Genomic DNA, 22,500 nt, shown 5'->3' with positions numbered 1-22,500 from the left:
CATCGCTGGGACAAACATTCAGGCCAGTCCCCAGGGTACTGAAGGCACTGCAGCATCACACAGACTGTTTAAAAGGCATAAACGTGACCCACACTAACGGTGTAACACACACTGGGTAATGCCTCTCTTCCGTCAGCAGTGCAGACCTGACAGGGTGTGATCCCTTCAGCAGCTCAGAGGGGCGGACTACTCTAAAGACACTGATCAGTTCTGACAGGTTCGCCGTGTAGCAGGTGAGACCAGTCGTCTTCCTGGCTCAGTCTAATTGGTGCAGACACCTAGAAAGGTGACTCGTGCCTCAGATAATAAGCCAGTGAAACGCACTCTCCTGTAGAGCTGGGATAAGCAGGGCATCGGCCTACTATGGCCTGTATATCCCACACTCGCTAGGGTAACAACGTCCTGTATATCCCACACTCGCTAGGGTAACAACGTCCTGTATATTACACACTCGCTAGGGTAACAACGTCCTGTATATTACACACTCGCTAGGGTAACAACGTCCTGTATATTACACACTCCCTAGGGTAACAACGTCCTGTATATTACACACTCCCTAGGGTAACAACGTCCTGTATATCCCACACTCCCTAGGGTAACAACGTCCTGTATATTACACACTCCCTAGGGTAACAACGTCCTGTATATCCCACACTCCCTAGGGTAACAACGTCCTGTATATCCCACACTCCCTAGGGTAACAACGTCCTGTATATTACACACTCGCTCGGGTAACAACGTCCTGTATATTACACACTCCCTAGGGTAACAACGTCCTGTATATTACACACTCGCTAGGGTAACAACGTCCTGTATATTACACACTCGCTAGGGTAACAACGTCCTGTATATTACACACTCCCTAGGCTAGCAATGCCCTGTAAATGACACTCACTAGGCTAATAGTAGCCAGTATATCACACACTCGCAGGCTAACAAAGCCCTGTGTATCCCACACTCACTAGGCTACCTGTGGCCAGTATATCACACATTGCAAATCACTGCTCCTGCCTAACACGCTAAACCCAGAAATATGGCTTCTGTGCGCCACACTCCCTGACCGTTTGGAAGATGGTGGCATGATTCCCGACAGTGGGGAACCCATTCCGGGACGTGGAGACGGAGAGCCGTACCTTGGATATGAGCTCGTCGTGGTTGGCCAGGTGGGCCCGGCAGTGGATGCAGCTGTAGGTGCGATGACAGTTGGGCAGGTAGGCCTGGAAGGTCTTGGACTTGGTCATCTTCACCATCTCACTGTGGGGTTCCTCGCTGGCCTCCGGGCTGGGGCTGGATGTGCTGCAGCTCTGCTGGACTTGCTGACAGAAGAAACACTGGAAGATGCAAGCAAAAGCCGTCGTTGTTCTGGAGTGGGTGTGTGGCACGCCCCACACATGCACCACAAGAGAAATGCACACCTGCAGGAGGGAGGGAGAGAGAGAGAGAGGGAGGGAGTGAGGGAGGGGTGAAGGTTAATGAGTGTGCATGATCATCCATAAAGAAGATTTTAACAAGCGCACTCAAGCTTGCCCCACTGAGCACAAACAGCATTTGCTTACATGAAGAGGATTTTGTGGAAAAATATCATTCATAAGTTTCAAATGTATTCAAATGAATGAACCAGTTTGATGACTAGTGAGTTAATTGTTTAAACTTAAGTGCTGCTCTGACAGGGGTGGTTTGCCTTACTAAGCCCTGCTGAATGTGCGTGTGTGATTGTGTGAGCCTCTGTATGCTCACTCTCCTGCTGTACGCTCACTCTCCTGCTGTACGCTCACTCTCCTGCTGAATGTGCCTGTGTGATTGTGTGAGCCTCTGTATGCTCACTCTCCTGCTGAACGCTCACTCTCCTGCTGAATGTGCCTGTGTGATTGTGTGAGCCTCTGTATGCTCACTCTCCTGCTGAACGCTCACTCTCCTGCTGAACGCTCACTCTCCTGCTGAATGTGCCTGTGTGATTGTGTGAGCCTCTGTATGCTCACTCTCCTGCTGAACGCTCACTCTCCTGCTGAATGTGCCTGTGTGATAGTGTGAGCCTCTGTATGCTCACTCTCCTGCTGAACGCTCACTCTCCTGCCGAATGTGCCTGTGTGATTGTGTGAGCCTCTGTATGCTCACTCTCCTGCTGAACGCTCACTCTCCTGCTGAATGTGCCTGTGTGATTGTGTGAGCCTCTGTATGCTCACTCTCCTGCTGAACGCTCACTCTCCTGCTGAACGCTCACTCTCCTGCTGAATGTGCCTGTGTGATTGTGTGAGCCTCTGTATGCTCACTCTCCTGCTGAACGCTCACTCTCCTGCTGAATGTGCCTGTGTGATAGTGTGAGCCTCTGTATGCTCACTCTCCTGCTGAACGCTCATTCTCCTGCCGAATGTGCCTGTGTGATTGTGTGAGCCTCTGTATGCTCACTCTCCTGCTGAACGCTCACTCTCCTGCTGTATGCTCACTCTCCTGCTGTATGCTCACTCTCCTGCTGAACGCTCACTCTCCTGCTGAACGTGCCTGTGTGAGCCTCAGTATGTTCACTCTCCTGCTGAACGCTCACTCTCCTGCTGTATGCTCATGTCACTCAAAGCACTGGAGCCTCTGAACACTGAACATACAGCAGGGCCAGAGCACTGCTGCACTGGGGGCTTCTGAGGAAACAAAACCCCCCCCCCATAAAATCACCCATACCGTTAATTCCCCACTTACAACTTTCACATGATTTCCCTTGATTCCTGTGATGCAATCAATTTAATGGCTGAGAGACAAGCGTATTTTAAACCAGTGTCAACATATATACGTCACTGGCTTATATGGAGAGTAATCATGATGACGAATATCACACTCCATCCCATCCTATCCATTTATTACCCTCATAGACACCCCCATTACACAGCTACTGTCCTGGACAAACACATTCTAAAATGTTGTGCAAGGGATGAAACAACAACCGTCTCAGCTCAGCACGCAGTGTCGCAAGAGCACAACAGGAAAGCGTGCGTTAACCCATGCGAGGCGCGCACAGCAAAACAATAACAAAAAAAAGCTTCCGCAAAAGTACAGGAAGCCAGGGGCCAGCGTGCTTCCGGTCTGCGCCGGTCAGCCAATCCCTGCTCGCATTTACCCCAGTTCAACGGGAAGTCTGTTTATCGCACCCGTCGTTTGTTTCGTTTTTGCCACCATCGCCTTGTAATTATGTGTTAGAGTGCTTTCCACACAATAGAGCGCTTTCGCGCATTCCATCTAGAGGGACGCACACGCGCATATCCACTAAACCGAAAGCCAAATATGGTGTTTACCCCGAAGGCCTGTATTTGCCTAGATATTCACCCACAACCCGGCAGCGTATGATGTGCCTGGCTGTCTGCCAGCATAGCGACCCCCAAGAGAAGAGCCCTCTGAAAGCTTTTCACACGAGGCTCGCCGCGAAAACGGCCGGGTCGGCAAGGTAAAAAAAAAAACCGTTAAATTAGGATTCACACTCCGCTCGACACCTCTACCCCAGTGGTGGCAATGGTCGTGGTTCCTCTTCTCAAGGTCTAGAAAACAGTTCTGCTCGCTAACATCAACACGGAGAACGCTTTAGAGAAATACAAAACGTGTCTCATTTCAGGACAAAGCTTCTTAGCTGCTGTGCATACTTCACCGCGAGCAGTTATCATTAGTTAGGCCTACTTAATAAAATAGTTTAGTGGCCAAGGTACACTAGGCACGTGTAATGACGAGTTGTTTAACAAAAGACACGAATTGAACAGACAGACCACCTGACACAAAAAAATGAAAATATGCCTCTTCATTAGAACAATGGTAAGGCGTTAAATTGCATGTCCATTTTAAACCACAATACATCATTGGCCTACATATCTGGCTGAAGAATGACATGCCCCAGATCCACGCAACAAACGAGAATAACCTGAACGCCAGGCTATAACACAAACTATTCCATTACTCTTGTCAGTTTGCAGAACTTGTAACTTTGCATGTCGTGGGTGTATGTCTTCAGCTGTTGTTTAACCGAAACCTAAAGGTAACAAACAACAGTGCTTCCAATATGGCTAATCTACAGGTGCAGTTAACACCGACAGAAGATTAACACAGAGGCTAATGTCAGCGATGACATCTCCTACTGTGCAGGTCTCAGATAAGGCAACATCAAACTCACACACAGGCCAGTCAGGTGCCATCTGTGGCAATGTTGTTTGGCAACCACTACCACAAAGCAATACTTTCACTGCCACTACCGCAACATAGAGCAACTGGGACATTTTGACTCAAACACACCGCATAACACAAGCCACTGCATGTTAAGTATATTATACTGTACATACTGCGACTGTGCGCCACTGTAACCCGTTTCTGTGCGCAAGTCATTTAAATCCTAGACAGATGAAAACACTACAATCTATTCAGGTTTTGTCAGTTCCTATAAAAGCAGGTATTTTAATTTTCTGTTATTAGATAAAACAAAGCATTGGGGAAACGTGGAGATATTTCTGCGTGCGCCAAGTCTCCACGGTGGACCTGAGGTAAGGCTGTTCGTGGCTCACGGACATGTGAAAGAACAATGGATCTGCCAGAGAGAGCGAAGAGCCACTTCACAACGTGCTGCTTTGTACCTGAAACAGGAAGAAGCAAGCTATCTTCTCTGTCTTTTATCTCCTGTTAACCAGTTGTTCACGTATACCTACTTAGAATTTAGTATTGCATTTATGCTCCGTCTCGTTAGCCACAACAAGAGACGGTGTCATTCATTTACATATTACATGTATGTAAACGGAAAATTATATTTTATGTTGCACAGGGATAATTTACAACTCGTATGGATTCGCCATGGCTCGCAATCTTATAATCGGGTAGTTTACAATACAGGATACATGTCTGTGAAACGCGCTTCCGTGTACTTTTAGAAGATATACTTTCAGCAAAGTTTAGAAATTGTTTCGTATAACGCATGGATATATTAACAGCTCATGGGGAATCGACTGAAAGCGCTATTTTTCCTGAGCTATGCTCTATCGTGATAGGTCGTTGATAGTTGATAGTTGCGGTTTTATCATAAATATGCAAAAGCCATTAGCAAGAGTTGGACAATCTAACTTTTACCATCACAAAATCAACAAGAAACAACTCAAGTCATGCGCTCTTCTTCATTTGACACAGCACTTACCACCTGAAAACAGCTTTCCCCGAATCCAGTTTTTACACAGAATATATTTTTGTGCTTAAGATGGGAAAAAAAAAAAGCAAATAAAGGAAATAACCGTTTTATTGTCTGAAATATGTCGATACTGTCCTAAGCCTTCTGAATTGATGCGGTATATTAGGCTTGTGTATAGACTCCCATGTAGCCTACATGTCTCGTCTTTGTTGCCTTTGTGTTCGTGATAGACTAGCCTGGTAGCTTTGTGATGAGTACGTCATTACGGGGACGCCCCTATACATGATTGACACTTACAGCAGCCACTAAACTAGCAGACATGGCGCGATGACGACTGTGGTAAAAACGCTCCCGGATGTGTAAATAAATACAGGAAAGCATGACGAGCGTTCACATTTAACCAATTTTGATATCATAAGTCAATGTCGGTTCATTCAAAAGGCTAAATATTAGAAACATAATCATACTAACTTGTAATAAACAGAGTGTATATGGAGTATCTGGGGAAGAAGCACATTGTAATTGCTTTTCAATTTAGGAGTGCCACCATAAATTCTACATTTTATTCAAGATTTTAATTTGTTGTTATGGCTGCGAGTGTTACATTAACATATTATTACAATGGCGTAATGACGAGCCCTTAACATTTTGAACCAATCATTTAAATAGCAGCAATGTAAACCCTATTTAGTGTTAATATAGGCTATAACTGGCCCTGAAAATAAAATGACTAAATCACCAAAATCTCAAGACGGTCATCTGCGACACGGACTTGAAAAGACCGTTGCACCTGGTTGAGAGATGCTTCTACCCTGTCCGAGGTAATGGGTAATGCGTCACAAGCGCATCTGCTACAGCTTATAAATAAGCAAGTCTGTGCTGCTAAAACAGAAGCTAAAACGTACATCACGTACTGCACGCATAATTCGCAGTGTAGCCTCGCGGGTGAGCAGTCAAACTCGAACTAATTGCAAGGCTGTGCAGCCATTTTCTTCTTGGATTTGTTTTTATTTCCACTGCACTGAATTCAGACTCATTCATGAAATTATGTAAGGCGTCTCAATGACTACAGCTGATAACAATATTAACTTGATTTCACTGTCGTGCAAACGCGCGCTGCAGCGTTCAGACTTCATAGGTATCAAATTAACGGCACAAACATTTTCTTAAAAAAAAAAAAAAAAAACATGTTACAAAAATAACTTTGCGTCGAATCAATGCACTGATGATGTCATATGTTTGCGTTCTGCGCCTCCCGCTTTTATGACCCAGTTGTTCGCTAGCAACAATTCAGGACTAGTCAGGTTATTGCGTCCGTTTGCCCACACACTGTCAGCCAATACAGATGCAGTCTAGTTTATTTAAGTGGCAAACAGATGACTGATATTATGCTTTGTCATTCAGCAAGCGAGCAAGGGGGAAAGAAAGATGCAGATCTCTCAATGTGACCTTTTTCACGCCTGTGACAAGGCTTCAATGAAATCCAACATAATTGAAATTCAATCATTTTGAATAGCCTGCCACGTTTTAACATTACATTAGAAATACACTTAAATGACATTACTACATGGCAACCACGACCTGCTACAGAAAGCAATATCATGTCGATACTTACGCAAAAACAATGATCTCCCTTTCGGACGGAGGTGGAGAATAGGATTTCTCCACGGCCGCTTTCTTTCTCATTCACAAGTAGTGTGTTGTGGACCACGCACGAGGGCCACAGTCCTAGAGATAGCGAGGTTTCTTTAATGTCTTTTATTGCATTTCATATTTCTCCCGTTCCACCGCCCGTCTGTGTAGACTAATTCATTGACCGAGATCACTTAAACGTGTATCTACTCCTCAGCTGTAAGAGTGCACAATTCCAGCACCGTGTTTTCCAAACTAGCTAGCTCTTATATTTCCCATTTATGTGTCTCGATTAGCGCTGCTGCGGTTTGGTTGAAGCCGTTACAATGACAGCAGCCTCCACTCCAGGACGTATTGGAGTTGCATATAACCTAGCCAACTAGACCGTTTGAAAGCCTCGTTTTTTTCAACGCAGAGTCTGATATGAGCGTTTATATTCTTTCCCACGCAAATCCCCTCCGTTCTGATTTTTCCAAAAATATTTCATGAAATAAGATTGAATTATTTTCCCTATATATTTCCTTTAATCAGCAGCGCGTATCGCTGGGTCTTCCTGGCCCGGGATCCCTGTAAACTCATCCGACCGTGTATTAAAAGCGTAAACTGACAGCTTCTCCAAACCTTTTCTGATCTATGCTACAGCTGCCGAGTCGCGTCTTTTGTTTTGTTACTGCCTGTCGCTACATTCGAACTTGTTACAGCGAAACAGGCAGGCTCAGAGACCAGCCTTGCCACCGCAATTCTGACCAATTAGAGCAAGCAAAATTCAGCCGCAGCCAATGCTTGGCCAGTAAACTCCGCTCTGGTTGTCACCGAAAGCCAATCACGACAGGTCCTGGGGCGAGACAAAGCCAGAACGCGCTTAGCTTGTTTTTGGTGGTGCGCGCCCCCGCGAACGACACGTGCCAATTCTCCACTCAGGGCGCCTGTGAGCGCGCATTACGTAGGCACGTGGTTGAAGTAAACAACAGGCGCGCAGCCGCGGTTTTTCCGAAACAATTTGTTTAGCAAACAAATGGATTTCTCCGATTCCTGTAGTCTATAAATAAATTAATTACACAATTTACCCGAAATAATCGCGCAATACCACAAAACCGGGTGTGTAATCTGAATTGAACGATTAACACGTTTAAGAGCCTAGTTGTCCCTTTGTTTGAACACTTGCGTGAATCTGCACTAATGCGGACCCCCTTTTAACTATTTGCTGGAAATGGCCGTTTAACAACGACTGTCCTTTCCTTCAATGGAATATTAGATATAGCCAACAGGGGGGAATTTGAGTTAAGTCATTCATAAAATATCGGCCAGGAGAAACTCTTTAAACGATATTCAGAGTGTCAGATATTCAGCGATATTGTCAGTTGTGTTTACCTACATAAACTGTACAGGGAATTAAATGTCATCCATTAATAAGCTACCATTGCTCACTAAAGCAATACTATTTTTACCTGTCTAAAATATTAAATCGCAATTATCATTTATAATTTCGCAGACCTCATTACTCTGGCTACCGTTAAACAATATATAGCAGTAGCTTTGTAACTTCAGTATAAACAAAGAACAATGTTGTAAACACCGTCCGTAATATTTGTCATTACATATGGAATATGTCTGGGTTGGGTAGCTATGGGTTGTATTCGTTTCTCTGCATAAACTTGACGAGGAACTATTAAGAAATACAGTGTAAATTAAATCAATACAAAACTCCTTTTTGTTCTGCCAGAGTTCAGACCGAGCCGCTTTATGTTGCGGGCACATTATGCTATGATGTCCTTGTACATCATAATCCGTTTTAACATAAAAATAGGCTGCGATGAAACCCTGCCCGCATTAGCTCGGTTTCCGGGCGTTCACTGCTCTCTGCGCGAGGGCGTCGGTACCGCGCACGCTCAGCCACTGACCTGCCAACATTCACAATAACGTCATAACAAGCTGAGGTCATACGTAGGTGGGTACAATCCAACCTTACAAAAACCTATGAAAAATATAAAATCCAAAGTAAATTATTTTAACAAAATATTTTGTTAGGGTTATAACACAATTATGTCATTGGCGCATTGATACATATGTTACTATACTGTTGATATTGTAGAATAAAGCAGATTGCTTTGACTGTGAAGTCCAGTGGCCTTGTTTCTGTAAAAATCTGAGAATACTTTCGTCTCATGAAGTCAAAATACATTTCCCACTTCCCATACTGGACTGTAACATTGGATATTGTGGGTTTGGGTGTTCATGCAGCCTACATGTACCCATCTTTCTGTTTCAAGCTATATAGTTGTTCTTATTGAAAATGTATGAATTGTGAGAAAACGATGTTTAACTGAAGAAGGTGAGTAAATGACAGCTAAAGGGTTTGGCTCATACAGGTAGCACAGGCAGGCTCCCCCAGGACAGGTGAAGGGTTCCAGGTGAGTCCTGGATTGTGACGTACCTGAGCAGGGACTCTCTGCGAGTGCTGCTGCTGTGTGCGTCTTCATAACGGGCCCCTGGGTGCACTGTGTGCTGGGCCCCAGGTTGTGCTGGGCCCCAGGGTGTGCTGGGCCCCAGGGTGCGCTGGGCCCCAGGTTGTGCTGGGCCCCAGGGTGTGCTGGGCCCCAGGGTGCGCTGGGCCCCAGGTTGTGCTGGGCCCCAGGGTGTGCTGGGCCCCAGGGTGTGCTGGGCCCCAGGGTGTGCTGGGCCCCAGGGTGTGCTGGGCCCCAGGGTGTGCCAGGCTCCAGGCCCATCTCACATCACTGTGTGCTCGTGAGCACGACAGTGAGCTGAAATGTGTGCAGGATTCAGAGTGCGCTTTAGCTTGAACGCTGATGACAAATACAGCTAATATAATATTAATAACCATGATCTGCACGTGACCACCCTTCACCCCCACATTACAGCTCCTCAGTACACATCTAAACTATGTACACTTCGTACCTTAAAAGACACTGTTCAGGATTTTATTTAAAGGTAACTGCAGAATGCATGTGATTTCACTCACTGTATGTTGTACATGTTCTTGTGATGTAAATGGTGAGTTTTCAGCCGGCTCGGTGAGCTCAGTGCTCCCAGGTGTCATGGCTGCCACTGTGTGCGTGTCTGTCAATGTCACAGGGGGGGTTGGTGTCCTCTAAATAATGTATACACCCACAGAAAGGCACATAAACAAATAGAAGAAATGTATTAGTCACTGTACAGTAGATACATATTTTTACAGTATGTGGGCTTTTTGGAATGAAGGATTGCAAACATTTTACAAACACAACTGGTAAAAATCAGACCACTGGCGCCATCTCCTGGAGAGACTCTTAAAACCTTACATGACCTTTTTGCATTCATTTATGTGTATTTATTTTTTCATCACTTACTGTATTTATATAATCATAAATAAATAATAATAATAAATGTCATTATAAGAGGTCTACCAGCTTTAGTCAGTTGCGCTGCAGGTTTCTTAACATACGTATTCATACGCATATGTGCGTGTGTCTGTCTGTGTGTATGCATACGCATATGTGTGTGTGTGTATGCATACGCATATGTGCATGTGTGTGTGTCTGTGTGTGTATGCATACGCATATGTGTGTGTCTGTGCATGTGTATGCATACGCATATGTGCATGTGTGTGTGTATGCATACGCATATGTGCGTGTGTGTGTGTCTGTATGCATACGCATATGTGCGTATGTGTGTGTCTGTATGCATACGCATATGTGCGTGTGTGTGTCTGTATGCATACGCATATGTACGTGTGTGTGTGTGTCTATGCATACGCATATGTACATGTGTGTGTGTCTATGCATACGCATGTGTGTGTGTCTGTGTGTATGCATACGCACATGTGCATGTGTGTGCTCTGAGCTATTTTAATATTTGAACTCAGTTTATGCACAGTGGACAGCACAATGGAGCAGAAACAGGGACTTATTTCCAGTGTTTAATGTGAATAAAGCGTGTTAGAGACACAGGTTAATGTGAATAAAATGTGTTAGAGAAACAGGTGCATTTTAGCTGGAGAGCTTCATTAGAGCCCCCAGCAATTTTCATATTTTTGTTATTGTTCCATATTAGTTGGACAGCTATTAGCTAAATTGTTATAATAGAATATACTACAAGTTTTTAATACCTGCCTGAAATTTGCCTAAAGAAATAAAAATGCACAAAATATTATAATTTTAATATCCTGCCTTTCTTGTTTCAGTTTTATTTTTATTCGCTGTACCATTCAGTTCATTTTAGCTGTTCTTTTTTCAAACAAAACCTTCCTTGATGGCTTAGCTAGTGTTAAATACAGCTATATTTTTAAAGGCTATAGCTCACAGATGTAGCTCTGGGGAAGAGAAAAGATGTCATTTCTGTTCCAGGATGTGATCCACTCACTCCGTTGCCATGCGAAATGCATCAGTCTGTAGTCAAGGGCCGCAGGCTGCCGCAGCAGCAGGTCTTCAGCACCAGTCCTCCGGGGCAAATTAGCTTAACCTCAATCTTCTTCTGTTTTCCCTTTTCACATTTTCCATTCACGTTGAAGAAAGCTCGCGGAGGGCAGCTCGTCGGTTGCCGTGCCAACTGCAGAACTAGAGCGCCCACACGTCCTACGAGTATAATGAACCGCAGGAAACCTAGCGCCGCTAACATGAACTAAAAACAAAAGAGTTTGTCAAAGGATTTACAGGTTTCGTACATGTGCCTTCTCACAAATTGTAAAGGAATGTGATTGGAGACGTTTCTAGAAGGATTATTGATTCAGCATAGAACTAGAGCGCCCCCGTATTAATTCCCTTCTCTCTGCCTCTTAACTAGCGGAGGCTGTCGTTGATAGCAGGACAGCAGGACCACAGGACTGTGCATGTTTACTGTCCTGTTTTAAACACAGTCCATGTAGTCTGAATGTTAAGGAGAGAGCTGGCTATGTGGGGTTCTCTCGGGGCTGTGGAAGGCCTGATTTTGGAAAGACAGACCCACTCATTGCACAAGTTAGCTGTTAGACACATTCACAGGTCCCATACCTCAAGTCCGGTCACCTGACCACCCCTCAGTGCAACTGGCTCAATGTGCTGAGCATTCTGGCACAAAATGGCTGCCGTGCATCACCCAGTTGGGGCATGCTGAATTCCCTTGGTCACTGGAAAGTGCTTTGGGATTGTGAAAAGCACTATATGAATGCAGTCTCTCCTTATTCTTAGAGCTTTCCTGCAGTAATGCAGGGTAGATTCAGTGTGCTATTAGGGGGGCAGACTAGCACAGTAAATAAGATGAATTTCCCCAGAAATGGGCAGTCCTTGTGAGGTCAGGACTGGTGGATCTGTAGCACGTTTACTGCCAACTGTTAACCTGCAGCAACCTACCCCTTACTGCGGTCTGTACTTACTGCTGGTCACAGGAGTTATGACATCTACAGTGCTCTGTTCCAATCTGAAATGCTTATTTAAAAAGCCTCATACGTAACTCTGCACTGAGGGCTTTAGAGTTGTGCTGTGTGAGTAGTTAGGTATTGGCTAGGTCCGTTACTGGAACTCTGTTGGTGAAATGCCAGCCTATTGTTTGTAAAGCAGCAGTGTTGGACTACATTGGGTGGAATAATGGGTGGATTTGTGTTAAACGTTGAACACTTCCGTCTGACATATCTGACGCAAGAGCATCCTGTGGCATCAGAAGCCCTCTTTCAGCACAGGGAGTGCTGGCAGCTACACTCCCTGGGGGGAAGGCCGTTGTGTAACACTGCATGGTGTGTGATTTGTGTGGATGTAACACGAGACAGCAACTCCCAAAAACAACTAGGGCTGCATTTATACTAATTTTAAGTTAAGAGGACACTGGAGTAATGGCCTAAATAAATCAGAGAACGGCGGGAGAGTTTCACGTGGCAGTTTGACTTCACAACAGCAACAGGACTTCCATTGTGCTTTCATGTAAAAAAAACCATTCATGGTATGTTCAGGTTCTACAGATGTGTGAAATGCCCAATAACCACGTCCTCGTATCGGACCTGAGGCACAGAGACGGCCGCCTGTCTGGTTTCATTTGGGTCCTGTTGTTTTCGGCTGTACTGGGAAGCTCCTAATGGCATTTGTCCATCGCAACACACAGTGTTGAGAGTTCAGTTTCTGATCCCAGCAAAATCACAAAAAACCCGAAACAGAGCTTGTGTTTACATTTTACCACACAGGACTGAGGAGGAGGGATGCAGCACTTACAGGGCCTGAAGCCATCTGGGACTGGGACTGCAGAAGTGATTCTCCTGCTTTCTGGGATCTGGATCTACAGCTTATTGAATGCGTTGAGGAAAGAGCCTTTTCCTCAGTGTTAGACATTTGTGGCAGGGTGATATTGTCTAGACCTTTGGAATATGGACCTATCATCCAACACACAACAGCCAATTTTAAGTCTGAATGCTGAACAGCATTGCACATTGAACAGCAGAACAGCTTGTAATACAGAAAGTGTTGGACACAGTGTGCAGAGATAGGCTACATGCATTAACTCCACTACAGCATTAAATTAGGCTTTCAGAGAGCTGGCTGATCAGGATCGCTGCAAGCTGACATGTCATGATACCGAGGCCCTGCGTAAACCCGCGGAGACAGAGCATAAGGCGGTGTGTATTCAGTCCAGCAACAACACAAACACAATGGTGCGGTTTGTCTAACGTTTTACCCCACTGACGTCTAGATGGCAGTAATAAAAAATAAAATAACAATGAGGTGTAATTATGCGTTCCGTTCTGTCCACAAAAGCGATCTGCTCTCCGCTCACTTTTATCAATGGGGCCGTGGGACTGCTGTGGTTTCAGTCTCACAGTGACGCTTTTAATTCCGAGAGCTAAAATAAGCGTCAAACTCGAGCCCGCGTTATTTCATGAATTACAGACACGGCTGGGGTTGTGGTTTGGCACACGCGTGCAACCCATATCCACATTAATATTCACGTTTTAAGTTCCTTTTTTATAAAAAATGATTTACCGACCGATATCCTTATCCGAAAGCTGACGCCAAGACCGATGAAAATAACTTGCGGTAAGGTGAATCCTTCCGCAATCTACTAATTTGGTTACTAAGCAACACGTCTTCCATTTCCGTGTTTTGCGGAAGGTATAGCTGCCGTTACTTCTGTGCGGCATATATATCAGAAGAATACTTGCCGGCTAGATGTTTACCCCGTTAATACACCGTGTATTAACGTGTGTAAACCAACGGGTAAACTTCATCTAGCCGGCAAGTATTCTAATGATATTGTTCACACGTAGAAACTAATTTTTCTTGCTTTCCCGAAGACCCACCTTCAGAGGCTCACCTGAGACGCAGCAGGTCTCGCGACGGGTCCGACGTCAGGACACAAAGCAGAGAGGGGAGAGAGAAAAAGCAAGAGAAGAAGAGGAGAAGTTCTTCATCATCTTCATCTTCCAGCAGCAGCGCCAGCCCTTCCCCCAAAAGGAAACCGCGTCCTGCCTCCGAGAGTCAAGGTTCTTTATTTCACTCATATGCCCAAGGTGTCACAGAATAGATTCCCATGTGTCATCTTTAATGCCAATCTGTACACCAGTGGTCCTCACTCCTGGTCCAAGAGAACCGCAGGGTGTGCTGGCTTTGGTTGCTCAGCACTTAGTGAATACATTAAAGCAGTTAATTACATGGTTAACTCACCTCACCTGGTTTCTTGGGTCTGAATTGGCTGCTGATTTTAAGATGAAAACAGAAAGCAGTCGAAAGTAACGCTTTTTTGTTTGATCCAATTACTAGGGCCGTGCCAACACGTTTGTAATAACACACAAATATGAAATGTCCAGCTCTGTTTTGATGCTGTGTTGCAAACATAAAACACGGAAAAACTTAAATAAATCAATCCTCCACACTCCATTGGAGTGTGACTGAGCTGCACGCGACCCGTGCAACCGATGTTACGTGATCAAATAAAACACTGTTGCACAGAAAACTGGGTTCACCTTTACTTACACACATATAGTAAGAACTTCGGCTTGTAAAACAGAACGTGTTGGACACAGTGTGCAGATATAGGCCACATGCATTCGCTCCACTACAGCATTAAATTAGGCTTTCAGAGAGCTGGGTGATCAGGATCGCTGCAAGCTGACGTGATGATACCGAGGCCCCGTGTAAAACCAGGCAGAGCATAAGGCGGTGTGCATTCAGTCCAGCAATAACACAAACACAATGGTGCGGTTTGTCTAACGTTTTACCCCACTGACGCCTAGATGGCAGTAATAAAAACATAACAATGGGGTGTAATTATGCGTTCCGTTCTCCGTGCTGTAATAATTGAAACGTTAGACAGCCCACTTTGAATACCCGGTAGTTGGGTCGATGTGACTAAATACGCTCGACTGCTTACAGCATTTTCATACAAATGCACTTACAGCTCGTTTCAGTGAAAGCGCAATGACATTAAAAACACCTTGTGATCACTTCATTTATTCCCGCATTATCCAGCACTGCTGGAAGGCAGCCAGCCTCCAGGAAGGACCTCAGTTATCAGTAATAATTGTTTTTTTTTAATGTTTAGTGAATATAATTGTTAATTTCGAAACGCCAAAGTTGCCAAGAGGATATGTTTTTTCGAATTGCGAAATGAAAAAAACAAAGCAGGTGGGTACAGTGTTTTTATTCAGGCGTTTGTGGTTACAGGTCATGGCAGAAAATAATTTTGACATCAGTAATTCATGGTGGCGGTCTGCAGGCCCATTTCCCCACCATTCGGCCCCTTCAGAGGAAACATCAAACCTCTCAACCGATATCAACGCTCCGCTTTAATACCGGCTAAAAACGCTAACGCACCCCAGAGTCCACAACTGCCTGTTTCTTTTTTAAAGTGAGATTCACAATCAAATGTTTTACTAATCAAAACATACTTACAGAGGAGTAGTTTAATACATGGAAACGATTCTTTAACAAGATTAAAATTCACTAGAAACATAACATTCATTTTACAAATAAAAAAAAGGGCTTACACAAAACATCCAAAAGAAAAATAAGGCCGATGGGAGGGTAGAAAGTGGACCAGAAGCAAAACAGAAAATAAAAAGCTCTATCTTTTCACCTTTTGAAGACAGAATAACCATCACACAGCCAATGCCATAGAATTTATCTTTAATTACATAATCGTGAGAATAAAGAACTGCAATCACAACTGATCCATCAAAATGAAGCAGAGCAGGACCAATGAAGGCACAGAACCACACAGGCTGCACGGAGACCAGCACAAGCTATCTTACAGATTGTTTCCGGAAGCTTCTCAGCCCCACGTTTAGACTCTTAGACTGTACCTGACCAGGTAAGGAGAGCCAGTGTTTACCAGTGAGAGCGTAAACACAGTGACTGCTCGTTAGGAGATTTCACAAAATTCTGTTTTTATTTTCCTGCAAGATGAGATGGTCCCCCAACACTTTGGCAGATCTTCCATGACTGTAAAAAGCCCATGATCATTTTCTGCTTTTGTGATTTTAGTCATGGGAAAGATCATTTAGTTTATCCAAAGAGAGGTGTCCAAACATTATCCTGAAACAGCCAATGACAGCCCATTCCCCAGGCCTGTTTGTTGCATATCCTGCGGCAGTCTGCAGGAGGACTACACTTTGACCCCAGTGCTGATGAGAAACAGCTGCTTTGTAAAGTCCAGTTGTCCGTCTGAGGTGGAACAAAAGTGCAAACTGCTTCCAATTTCCAATTCTAAACCAATATCAGCAGGTGGGTCAAAGAGCTAATGGTGTTCAGGAGCAAAGGTGCTCAAATCTGTACTCTTACACACACTTAATGCAAACAGCTGGCTGAAGAGGCATCATTCAGTGACTCTTATCTACGCGAGTGGAACGTACTGCTCTGGGATGGAGAGAATAATCGAGCCCATACGTTTAAAAAAAGGAACGGACAGGAAAGCCGCTTGGGAACCGGGAGACCGCGGGAGGATCCGAGATTCCCGTGACGTGGCACTTCATCTTTGTATAGAAAGCTTTTAACAGTCAGGCAAGGGCACAGTCTTCTGTTACAAGGCAAGAGAGAGGGACTGACTCACCACAGAGGGAGAAACGAAGAGGCACAATGCTTGAAAGAGTGGACAGAGAGGGAGAGAGAGAGGGGCAGGTAAAGTCCACACCGCACAACTGGATCTCTAAATAAAAAAGCCTGAGCAGGTGTGTGTGTGGGGGGGGGGGGGTGGGATGCTGTGCTCCCTCCTCTCGGTGTCTGACGACAGAATCACGCAGAAACAAAATGGCTGCCGTCGCTTGAAGCTGCAGTCAGCCACTGGTCTGCAGAACTCTGGCAACGTGGTATTCCTATTGGCTCACCTGGCTCATCCATGAGAGAAGGGTTCTTATTGGCTAGCTTAGCCCAGTCATGAGAGAGGAGTTCCTATTGGCTAGCTTGGCCTAGCCCTGAGAAAAGGGTTCTTTTATTGGCGAGCCTGGCCCAGCCATGAGAGAGGAGTTCCTATTGGCCGAGAGAAGAATTCTTACTGGTTTGTGGGCAGAGGATGAGACCAGGGATTGAGTGGTCTCCTTCTGCTAATGCTGAGGGCGTGTCCCCTGATCTGATCCCAGGCCAATATGGCACTGTAGGTGAAACGGGCACATGTACAGATAATCAGAAAATGCACAGAGCACTACATTACATTAACTAGTGGCAGCTCTATATTACATTAACGCCTCAGCTCTAGCCACAGCTCTATCAGTGGCAGGATTGGGGGGGGGGTCAGTGGAGGTATGGGGGGGAGGGGGGGGGGATTGGTGGCAGGATTGGGGATCGGTGGTGTGTGTGCGCAGTATGGGGTGGAGGGTGTGTGTGTGTGTGTGTGTGTGCGCAGTGTGGGGTGGAGGGTGTGTGTGTGTGTGTGTGTGTGTCTGTGTGTGTGTGTGTGTGTGTGTGTGTGTGTGTGTGTGTGCGCAGTGTGGGGTGGAGGGTGTGTGTGTGTGTGTGTGTGTGTGTGTGTGTGCGCAGTGTGGGGTGGAGGGTGTGTGTGTGTGTGTGTGTGTGTCTGTGTGTGTGTGTGTGTGTGTGTGTGTGTGTGTGTCTGTGTGTGTGTGTGTGTGTGTGTGCGCAGTATGGGGTGGAGGGTGTGTGTGTGTGTGTGTGTGTGTGTGTGTGTGTACGCAGTACGGCAGGGGTGTGAAACTGAACTCCCAGGGGGATGGGTATCTGCTGGGTAACCCTAAGGGGCCGCAGTATCTGCTGGTTTTTGAGGTTTCCTTTCAATCAGCTGTCAATTAAGGCCTCCAAGGTGTGTCGATACTTAGCCAATCAATGACTTAAATGCACCACAGGTTCTGAGAACCCGAAAACCAGCAGATGCTGTGGCCCTCCAGGACTGGAGTTAAACCTGCAGACACTGTGGCCCTCCAGGACTGGAGTTAAACCAGCAGACACTGTGGCCCTCCAGGACTAGAGTTAAACCAGCAGACGCTGTGGCCCTCCAGGACTGGAGTTAAACCTGCAGACGCTGTGGCCCTCCAGGACTGGAGTTTGACAGCTGTGCAGTACGGGGAAGGTGTGTCTGCGTTGCCTAAACTGAGTGATTAGCGGTGGGTGAGTCTTGAGCCCAGATCTCAAATGGCATCTTACAGACCCTAACAGACCCTAACCCCTCCCTGAAGGACAGGGGATGACACAGACTTCACATCAACGTTTATTCAGGAGGCTCATCCTCCCTCTTCAAGGATAATAATAATAAAAACAACAATAATAATCATAAGGACAACACCCATGAGAATAATCACCATTTTTTCTGGAAACGTAGGAAAGAGGCTGAGCCCAGCAAACACACACCCCCAGCCGAAACCCCCAAAACACACCCCTAGAGACGGCCAGAGGACAGCATGCGAGAGAGAGAGAGAGAGAGAGAGAGAGAGAGAGAGAGAATGTGTTGGAGAGAGTCAGTCCGGGCGCGGGTCCTGGGTGAGGAGACGGGGGGGATGGCGATGGGGGCGTGGCCACAGCACATCAGTAAGAAGCAAGAGCGTCGCGGGGGCGGAGTCAGTCCGAGCCCGTCTGCGGGGAGACAGGAGCACAGACATCAGCTTCCGTAAAACACCAGCGTGAGCGGAACCCATCCATCCCAGGTCCTAAAACGGGTTCCTCCTCCACAAAACCCCTTAACTGCCCCCGATGGATCATTCCTTACTTCCAGGGTAATTACACCTTTGATCAAATCTGTTCAGCAGCAGACGCATAGTGTCTACTTCATAGTGCAATCTTAATCCATGTCTGATTTCAACATTTATGAAACTGAACCTGGTCAAAAGGTGTGTTCTGTTGCATATAGATTTTGAAAGATGCGGTCTGCAGTGCACCTTGGCCCTGCCCAAATCGTGACATTACCGTACCCTAGCGGAAAATTGTTGAAGCCCAGAAATTTGTCAGTTTAATTTAAACTTGTTTTCACAGATCAACCCTGCCAGCACCCGAGTGCGCTCATTCTGACTTCTCTCAGCCAATGAGAACACTCCCTCCCCCTGTGACAGATTCCCTCTTTCATGGGAAAATGGAGGCGCTGCGTCAGATCCCCGAGCAGAACCAGGGCCTGAACCCCATAACAGGGCCTGAAGCCCATAATCCCCATCCTGGGGGGCCGCAGGAAAAACTCTCCCCTGGGGGGCGGCAGGAAAAACTCTCCCCTGGGGGGCCGCAGGAAAAACTCTCCCCTGGGGGACCGCAGGGAACTCTCCCCTGGGCAGCACACGTCCGGTCCCCTGATTAAACCCCAGAGGCAGCACGCTGATGATGTCACCGATGAAAGACTCATCCTATGATGTCACCGATAACCAATCAGCCGCAGTGGCAAATGTGGGGGCAAGGGCTGAGCTTACCTCACCTTTAACAAGCAGGTCTGCCAGGGAGCGGGGACTCAGAGCAATGAGAGGAGCCCCAGTGGGGTTTAGACAGTTTAGACCTTGCGGCTTTTACCAGAGTGGGGTTTAGACCCCATAACCTTGCGGTTTTTACCAGAGTGGGGTTTAGACCCCATAACCTTGCGGTTTTTACCAGAGTGGGGTTTAGACCCCATAACCTTGCGGTTTTTACCAGAGTGGGGTTTAGACCCCATAACCTTGCGGTTTTTACCAGAGTGGGGTTTAGACCCCATAACCTTGCGGTTTTTACCTGAGTGGGGTTTAGACCCCATAACCTTGCGGTTTTTACCAGAGTGGGGTTTAGACCCCATAACCTTGCGGTTTTTACCTGAGTGAAGGCTTAGGACCGGAACCCGGGCTGGAAGCGCGCCGTCTCCTGGAAGATGAGCTCCTTCAGGGGTCTCTTTGGGGCAGGTCGTCCAGCTCCATGTCGAACTTAAAGGGGGCTTCGGCTACGGGCTGGGGGTGGGGGGGTGGCGACAGACAGGTGGACCTCAGGTGATGTCTGATGTCTGGTGTATCTACATTACATCTCTTTATATTCAATTAAAGGTACAATAAGATTTATCTGTTCAAACATTGTTACAAGACCATTGCACATCCCTTCCTATCATTGAAAAAGCTCACTGACCCTCTGCCTGCGCTTATTGTTTCAAAATATGTGGTTGACAGGCCGGCACTCTGAACCAAAACATCGTATAGCTGAACAATAACTGAAGCTCATTGGTTCTAATTCCCGGTGGGATAGACAGTGTTGTGGTTTCAGCATGTTTGTTCCTGCAATTCCTCTCTTGACCGTTAGAAGTCTGAAATGACCAATTGTACCTTGAACATATTTAATCCCTTTAAAAGCAGAAGTGAACATGGGGGTTAAACTGGGGGTCCAGGGTTTGGGGCGCACACCTCATCTGTGGGGTCGTAATACTGCTCCAGATAGGAGTGTGCCAGCGCCTCCTCCACCTCAATCCGCTTGTGCGGGGGTTAAAGGTCAACATCCTGTCCAACAGATCCAGTGCTGAGAGAGAGAGAGAGAGACATTAACGCTGCACTGAGAGAGAGAGAGAGAGGATATGAAAAACACACAGCTTCTGTACAGGATGAAACGCAACCTCTCAGGCCTGCTACGGGGCTGAATATACAAACATGAGCTCTGAGAAACAAAGCGAAAGCGAATGGGGGAGTATGAACTCAATATAAACACGGCGCAGTCTGTGTGCGGTGACCTCTGACCTTTGGGGTCGGCGTTGGGGAAGAGCCGGTTCCAGGGCACCTTGCAGCGCAGCGGCAGGGACAGCAGGTAGTTTCTGGCTTTAACATTGATGATGCAGCTCAGGTCCTCCTGCGAGGGAGACCCCAGGATCCCTGCGCAACAAAGCCGCCATTTTACACACACACACACACACACACACACACACACACACACACACACAATACAATACATACCACATCAACAACAGAGAGGGAGGGAGAGGGAGGAACAGAGGGAGGGAGAGAGAGAGATGAGGGAGAGAGAGAGAGGGAGAGAGACGGAGAGATGGGAGAGAGGGAGGGAGGGAGAGAGACGGAGAGTGAGGGAGAGATGGAGGGAGATGAGGGAGAGATGGAGAGAGGGAGGGAGACTGAGGAGGGCAGGAGTAGAGCAGCCTGTGTTTACCCAGGATGTGGTTGAGCTGGTCCAGGTAGTGCTTCCCGGGAAAGATGGGCCTGTTGGACAGCATCTCGCCCAGGATGCAGCCGACCGACCAGATATCAATGGACTTAGTGTAGCCCTGCAACCACAGGAACGCACATCGCCATGACAACAGTGTCCTCGGCATCCAAGCCGAGCGGCATTCTTCATTCTCTCCTCTCTCTCCTCTCTCTCCTCTCTCCTCCTCTCTCTCTCTCCTCTCCTCTCTCTCTCTCCCTCCTCTCTCTCCTCTCCTCTCTCTCTCCTCTCTCTCTCCTCTCTCCTCTCTCTCTCTCTCCTCTCTCTCCTCTCTCTCTCTCTCCTCTCCTCTCTCCTCTCTCTCCTCTCCTCTCTCCTCTCTCCTCTCTCCTCTCTCCTCTCTCCTCTCTCTCCTCTCTCTCCTCTCTCTCCTCTCTCTCCGCTATCAGGACATACCGAGAGCTCGTATCGCTGTCCCTCGCTGTTCAGTTATGTACACAAGCAGAGCAGCCTGTCTTACAGAGTAATTACTTCACAAACACAGGAGCAAACAGCCTCTGCATCAATTCAGCGCCCATCAGCCAGCCGCCATGACTCACATACTGGCCTTTATCACCCCCCAACACTGACGTCAGAGAGAGTGAGAGAGAGGGAGAGGGAGAGGGAGAGAGGGGGGAGGGGGAGGGAGAGAAAGAGAGAGAGAGGGGAGAGAGGGAGAGAGGGGGGGAGAAAGAGAGAGAATCCCTCAGTAACCAGAGAATGCAGGGGTAGTGGGCAGGGTGAAAGACTAGATAAGGAGGCGTAGGGGCGTAAAAAGGCCAGTTTATAGTCTGGACTGAAATCATGTTGCAGCAGCACTGGGGGGGGCACACCTTGGAGTTGAGCATGATCTCAGGAGCGCGGTACCAGCGCGTGGCCACGTACTCCGTCAGGAACCCCGTGTGGTCGTGATCTGGGTCAGCCACCCGCGCCAGCCCGAAGTCACAGATCTGAGACACAAAACACAAAAACCATTACTGCTGCAGCCCAGCCCAGCTAACACCACCGTCCATCTGCAGTACCACCCAGCCAGCTAACAACACCGTCCATCTGCAGTACCACCCAGCCCAGCTAACAACACCATCCATCTGCAGTACCACCCCAGCCCAGCTAACAACACCATCCATCTGCAGTACCACCCAGCCCAGCTAACAACACCATCCATCTGCAGTACCACCCAGCCCAGCTAACAACACCATCCATCTGCAG

At 46.9% G+C, this 22,500-nt stretch overlaps 2 protein-coding genes and 1 long non-coding RNA gene across 5 annotated transcripts in view; 1 reads left to right on the top strand and 2 right to left on the bottom strand.

Annotated features, from left to right (window-relative positions):
* The window catches only part of ypel1 (yippee-like 1), a 26,772-nt gene extending 12,614 nt beyond the window's left edge, over positions 1 to 14,158 (bottom strand). Inside the window, exons 1-2 of one of the 3 annotated variants that reach the window (XM_061260555.1) lie at positions 14,042 to 14,158; positions 1,134 to 1,415 (exon numbers count right to left, since the gene is read on the bottom strand). In XM_061260555.1, coding sequence (XP_061116539.1) covers positions 1,134 to 1,250 — 117 coding nt within the window. In that variant the 5' untranslated portion in view covers positions 1,251 to 1,415; positions 14,042 to 14,158. Of the gene's footprint in view, positions 1 to 1,133; positions 1,416 to 5,149; positions 5,350 to 6,755; positions 7,443 to 14,041 lie in introns of those variants that run through there. The other 2 variants (XM_061260554.1, XM_061260553.1) reach the window with 2 other exon arrangements.
* Positions 3,175 to 14,618, top strand: LOC133140542 (uncharacterized). The gene is made up of 4 exons (XR_009710014.1): positions 3,175 to 3,430; positions 4,441 to 4,508; positions 12,918 to 13,764; positions 14,022 to 14,618. It is a non-coding gene; the product is annotated as an uncharacterized LOC133140542 (long non-coding RNA).
* Positions 14,619 to 19,944: 5,326 nt separating this feature from the next.
* Positions 19,945 to 22,237, bottom strand: mapk1 (mitogen-activated protein kinase 1). The gene is given in 7 exon segments (XM_061260620.1): positions 19,945 to 20,013; positions 20,016 to 20,063; positions 20,508 to 20,582; positions 20,585 to 20,619; positions 20,835 to 20,966; positions 21,259 to 21,373; positions 22,125 to 22,237. Coding segments are annotated over 7 exon segments (489 nt in total). The 5' UTR covers positions 22,140 to 22,237.
* Between the last annotated feature and the right edge of the window lie 263 nt (positions 22,238 to 22,500).

This window comes from Conger conger, chromosome 11, assembly GCF_963514075.1.
Source record: "Conger conger chromosome 11, fConCon1.1, whole genome shotgun sequence".
Classification (NCBI taxonomy): Eukaryota; Metazoa; Chordata; class Actinopteri; order Anguilliformes; family Congridae; genus Conger; species Conger conger.
Note: the sequence above shows the minus strand (reverse complement) of the source record. Positions and strands in the feature narration are given on the sequence as shown.